We start from the raw sequence: 5,770 nt of genomic DNA, 5'->3' as shown, positions 1-5,770 counted from the left end.
GCTAAAAACTTCACCCGGTTGTGTTCATTGCCTGCCTCCTCTTGCCCACATTGAGGTAATTTGATGATCTCCTGGGTGTTATTGTCTCTCGAGATTACATCCTCTCCATGAGCCTGTCAAATTTATTCTCGTCTTGGTGAATATTAGTCGTGATAGAAAAGGAGGCAAAAGAACACTCTGTATATGGTTTACATCCGACGCATCTTTTTTAGAGCTAAATTTAGCATCGGATGCCATTCAAATTTGGCGCTGGCACAGTTACCAGCCTGAAGGGGCGTTTCCATTCACCGCGATGAAGCAGTGCCGCCTGTTTGTTCCGCTAGCATCTAGCCCTAGCTATCTACTGGCAAATAGGAATGGCACAGTTTATTAAAGGCGTTAAATGATATTTCCGGCAGTGGGTAGCACACTGATGCCAGGACGATGCCCACTGGGAAATCAGTGAACAGGAGGGTTATACATAAACTTTTTATGGGAAGGCGGAGGCAAGGACATGTGCTCGGCATTGATTCTATCCATACTTCGGAGCTTGTACTTCGTTTAAGTTAGTAGGAAGCAATCGCGTAGGCTGTAGGTGCCGTTTGAAGCACGACACACGCTATGAAGAGTATGACCTCTCTAGATATATTATTTTTTCATTGGCGCAGCAAACACACTTTCATGAGCCAAGGTTTCTGTTGACATCTTTTCGAAGCAAGACAACATGGAGCTGTCCATCTACAAGGAGCGGCTCCAAGTATGACCATATTGTTAGTGGAAAAATGAAATGGGGTCATACCGAAACGAAAGAACTTGGAAACACCCGAGGCCATTCCAGTACGTAGAATCGCCAACCATGGGGTCGGGATCCCCCCGCGGATTAGGGGTCAGAATATACACGCGGTAGGTATGCCTGTCGTAAGAGGCGACTAAAATACCAGATTCAAGAGGTTGTGTAGCGCAACCCTATCAGGTTGCCAGCACAATATATAGCTTCTCCAAACCCAATTGTCAACCTCACCTATCCTAACCTCACCTAACCTCTGGGGACCCCGAACTCCTCATGAATCTAGGGGGTGGGAGGGCTGGATGGCCAAGAAGGTCGCATGTGGTCATAACAAATCATTCCCGAGATGGCCGGGCTTGGTACCGGAACGTACCGGATCTGCATCCGGCAAAGAACCGTCAACTCGATAACACTCGACAAGGCCTTCGTGGAGTGTTCTTATCGCTACAACAACAACAACATGTGTTCGGGATCTAAACTGATGGAGTAATGTGGCGGCAATCTGTTGTTTTATGGATTCAACTCGACAGCTGTTCTACGAATATGTCGCCACGCACTTCTCATTATCAATCTCCGCATAAGGTCGTACTACTAAATCCAAACAAATTTTGGTGTGAGCACCCAAAGCCTCGTGGTGTCAAAGAAATCGCGCTCGCGCCGGTCGGGTTAGCATCAAAGTGTCGGATTAGTATCCTTCAAAGGACTACTTATACCTGTACGAAGGCAAGGACATATAGAGGAATATTTAACTAGCTTGATGTATGAGCTTTCTAGGCGTTTGAAATTTTCAGGAATGAGTAGGGGGATCTCGTATTTATTTGTTCTTTCTCCTTGTTGTTGTATTAACGATAAAGACACTCCCCGAAGGCCCTGGGGACTGTTATGGATGTTCATGGTCTATGAGGAGCTTGGGGTCGCCAGAGCCTCGTCTGTTAATGAAACAGGATTCGCCACGGGTAGATGAGGTTGACAATTGGGTTGGAGAAGCTATATATTGCGCTGGAAACCTCTTGAATCCCTTTCTTTACTCATAGCGAGCTCTTGAACACATTTTTTACTACGTCTTCGCTTAACTTTGCGAGTTATTGCTCATAGCTCTTTAATTGTGCCTATTAAAAAAAAAAGTTTAAAATAAAAACAACAAATAGGAATTCCAACAATTCATACAAATAAGGCTATGGGTAAATTTTATTTTTATTCCGCCTTTTTTCACGGCCGAGTTAAGCAAATGGCTAATTTCAAGAAACTCAAGGACAGACAAATGAATTGTAACTAATACAATAATTTACTTAAATGTGATTAATAACACTTTGCTACAACTACGTAACATAAAAATCTGCGTATGTTTTCATAAATTATAATTTAATTAATTATTTAGACTAATTTTATTTATAACGGCATTATTAGAAATTACAAAATCGTTTATTTACAAAAACAAATATATATACATACATATAAATGGTGATCCCAAAACATCGTTCACAGTTTCTAGCCAGTCTATCTAATGAAATTTACAGTTATATTTGATATTTATATGACCCGAAGCCGCCATAGGGCAAGTGGCCACCGTCGTATGTGGTTTCAAAATCAGAAAATGCATCACGGAACTGATAAGTACCCTTAGCAGGACTAGCATGACGGACACTAAAAGAGGAACCACCAAAACCGGTGCCAGCACCTGTACTGTAAGAGCTGAAGCGATGTGGGATCGATGGCTCAGAATTAAAATATGACTGTGCGCCAAACAGCGACTTTTCCGAAGACTTAGCATAAGGTTGGTGTCCAAATTTAGGAGCACGTGGAGAATACGGATTAAATGGTGGTGCGCCATTACCAAAGTTCGGATTTTGATTATCACCTCCATCACTGGCAGCTCCATCGTCCACTTCATCATCTCTTCCATTGTTATTCTCATCTTGCTGTTGTGTACCACCTTCGGCTTTGGGTTCGGTTTGTTCGTCAGCATCATCATTGTTATCATTGGATGAGGTATCTGCAAAGTGAGCTAGTGAATCCAGACTTGTGACATTTAATAAGAAGTTGACGTATTTTACCCTCTCGCTGCAAATATTCATATAACACGCGCGCCCGTTGCGGCTGCGGGGCTGCAGCTGGTGTCGGCGCTGGTGCTGGTGCTGCCGCAGGTGCAGTTGTAGGAAGTCGACGTCGAGCTGGTGGCGTTTGTGGTATCGGTAATTGCTGTGGTGGCGCTGCTGAAGGCACTTGCGCTATACGATTGCGAATAGCTTTGCGCGGCGCAGCAGGGCGTGGAGACGGTGGTGGGAGTGGTCGTACTTGCGCGCGTCGTGCTGGTGCATCTGAGTAGTCATACTCTGAAGGATCAACGCGTTGACCACCACGGCCTACAAAACTGTCATAACCCGACGGATAATAGTAGTCATAATCATCACCATATATTGGTCTATTTAAACCATTGAACGATGGATGTGGACGACGCGCTGGTGGCAGAAGCTCTGGCAATGTAACAGGCTCCTCGGTAGTAGTCGTTGTAGTAGTTGTTGTGGGCCGTGGTGGTGGAGGCAGTTTCCATTGGGAAGAACCTGCGAATAAAGTGATTAATGGATGTACCGGTGGTGGTGGTTGTGATGCCGCCGTAGTAGGCGGCCGCGATGGCCTTGGACGTCTAGTTGTAGCTGGAGGTGGTTGACGCGGAGCATTGGCAATATTACGTGTGACGTTTGCTTTCAAATCGCTTGCAGTGGCACTATTCAACAATAAATTGCGCAGCAACCAGCCCACGTCTATGCTACGTCGGTCACGATCCGCATCCACGCTTAACTCTTGCGCTATAAAACAGCTACAGCATATTGAAAGAACTGCGAAGCCGAAAAGGACTTTCGCCTCCGTGTTACGCATAGTGTGTTTCACTTATGCTTTATTCGTAAATGCAACAGGACACAAAAAAGCGTACTCAGCCTGCTGACGTAGCCGTATTCGAAGCTCGAGTATAATTATAGTTAATATAAATTGTGTAACAATTTAATATTCACATGCGCTTTTCAACTTTTTTTTAGCATTGAGTGGGTTTCAAGAGCTTACAACCGACTGTTGCTGCATGCAACAAAGAACTGTGCGCAATGCCCCTCGCGTTGTTTGGCAAAAGGTTCAACCTACTAGCGTTAGGCCAGTCGCTGCGCTAATAATTATTTTTTTGTAGTGTGCTGCAACTAGCAAAACGAGTTCTCAGCACACTCGGCTATTATATCATATTCATGAGCCGAAAACACACAAAAAGATTAGGCCAATGCGGCGACAGGTCGTGGAAATGTGCTGCTGACATAGAAGTCGCAGTTGCTAGCAGCAACTTGATTTGCATTTTCCTGCATCGGCTGCTGGTGCGATTTATGATCACATAGTGAGCTCAGCGCTAACATTCATACATACGTACATAAGAGATTGGAGTCGTAAGTAATGGACGAATACAATTGTCAATTTGATGGATAAGTAATTATTAATCAAAGCTACGACTCTGTGATTGTTTGGACATTCATATCAGGAACTAAACTGATTTGAAAATGAAGTGTCTTCAGATGACACAGACTCATTTAAAGTAGCTGTGGATGGAGACTGTTTCCGGAACTGTTGTTCTGGTAACAAATGTCGCTATATAAAGATTTAATAGGGATGTCTGAGCAGCATACCTATATGAGTTAAGGTCACTTCGTTTCAGTGGATATGACTGTTTTTGATGTGATCAGTCTTAATAGCCATCATTCATTCAGGACTCACTGACAATTAAGTGAGAAGTGTTATAAGATTTTAATAGTATTTTGCCGGATATACATTAGGTATGCTCCAGAACTAGCACCTCAAGGTGCTAGCCTTCTAAATAGTGTTCGTGCTCTCGGAAGACCTTAATTGAAGCAATATCGTGTAAGTCCAAGAATTTACCATCAGCGACTGTGTTTATAAGGTCCATCACTATCTTACAAATCCAGCTGCTTGTTATTGCTGTCGGAAAAAACATTTACCGAAAACGCTGCCGTAGAGAAAGTCCTTAGTCAAAAATGACGTTTGGTCAGTGTCGCGCTTAGACCCAACTTTAGTTTGAATGACGCTACTTTATATCCTTTTTTCTGTACTTAAATCTTTTTGTTCAAACTCTATAGGTTATAAAAGTTCCAAGTTGTGTTAGCCTAATTTGTCTGGCATACCATGCAGTCTGATTGGTCATATAACGGTAGCAAGCAAACTTAAGAATCATTAATTGAATCAAAAATGAAAGCAAAAAAACAAGCTATAAAATACACGAAATCAAAATCGTGCAAAGCAATGAAGTGGAAGCCAAAAAATAGCAAAACTCATATTCTCCGACTCAACTAATTTGCCCCACTTCAGAGTGGATTAACAGCATTTTGAGCTGTTAAACTTTTGATAATAACATTTATTGCATGTCTTTCTAACTGTACACACTAACAAACAAACATGTACTGTATGGTACAAACATATATTTAATACTAAATTTTTAAGATTTTTTTCTTTTTGTTTGATTTTTATATCTATCAAGTAAACTGGCCAGCCTACGATCTGCGCATGCCTACCCGTTTGACTAATGTCCTTGAGCGCCACCTAAATGCTCTACTAAGCATTTAGCAACAAGCAAACTAACAAACTAGTAGCAATCATTTACATACTTTTTAATTTGTATCCCTTTCGAATTTAGCATAAAATGCTGGTTTGTTGTACTTGTAAAATTGTATCAAAATAATGTGAACGCTTGCCAATGCTTGAGATTAACGTCGTTTTCGTTGAAATGTTGTCTAATAAAATGTCTGCAGATTTCATACAAATATGTATTCGATTTTAGAAATCTTATTTAGTTGAAGGCCAACGTAATTATTGCAAATAACTGATCTCACTGCTTTGGGTTACCGTTACTGTAGCCTACTTAAAAATAACAAAAAAACTTTTTTCTTTAGAATGTATTAAAAAAAAAAACAACCGTTAGCTGGTCTCCGTAGTGCATTATGTAGGTACACACAA

General features: G+C 41.9%; 1 protein-coding gene across 1 annotated transcript; it reads right to left on the bottom strand.

Annotated features, from left to right (window-relative positions):
- Positions 1-1,963: 1,963 nt before the first annotated feature.
- Positions 1,964-3,850, bottom strand: LOC137247563 (WAS/WASL-interacting protein family member 3-like). The gene is made up of 2 exons (XM_067778548.1): positions 2,821-3,850; positions 1,964-2,759 (listed from the first exon to the last, which is right to left on the bottom strand). Exons 1-2 carry the CDS (start codon positions 3,641-3,643, stop codon positions 2,284-2,286), a joined length of 1,299 nt encoding a protein of 432 aa, XP_067634649.1. The 5' UTR covers positions 3,644-3,850; the 3' UTR covers positions 1,964-2,283.
- Positions 3,851-5,770: the final 1,920 nt, after the last annotated feature.

This window comes from Eurosta solidaginis, chromosome 4 (genome assembly GCF_040869045.1).
Source record: "Eurosta solidaginis isolate ZX-2024a chromosome 4, ASM4086904v1, whole genome shotgun sequence".
Lineage (NCBI taxonomy): Eukaryota > Metazoa > Arthropoda > Insecta > Diptera > Tephritidae > Eurosta > Eurosta solidaginis.
Note: the sequence above shows the minus strand (reverse complement) of the source record. Positions and strands in the feature narration are given on the sequence as shown.

Bases quoted from the DNA above. Each gene is read 5' to 3' on its own strand.
- LOC137247563 (XM_067778548.1), bottom strand. From the start codon at position 3,643: ATGCGTAACACGGAGGCGAAAGTCCTTTTCGGCTTCGCAGTTCTTTCA. The intron at 2,760-2,820 runs GTAAAATACGTC...CTCACTTTGCAG, and splicing joins TGAATATTTGCAGCGAGAGG to ATACCTCATCCAATGATAAC.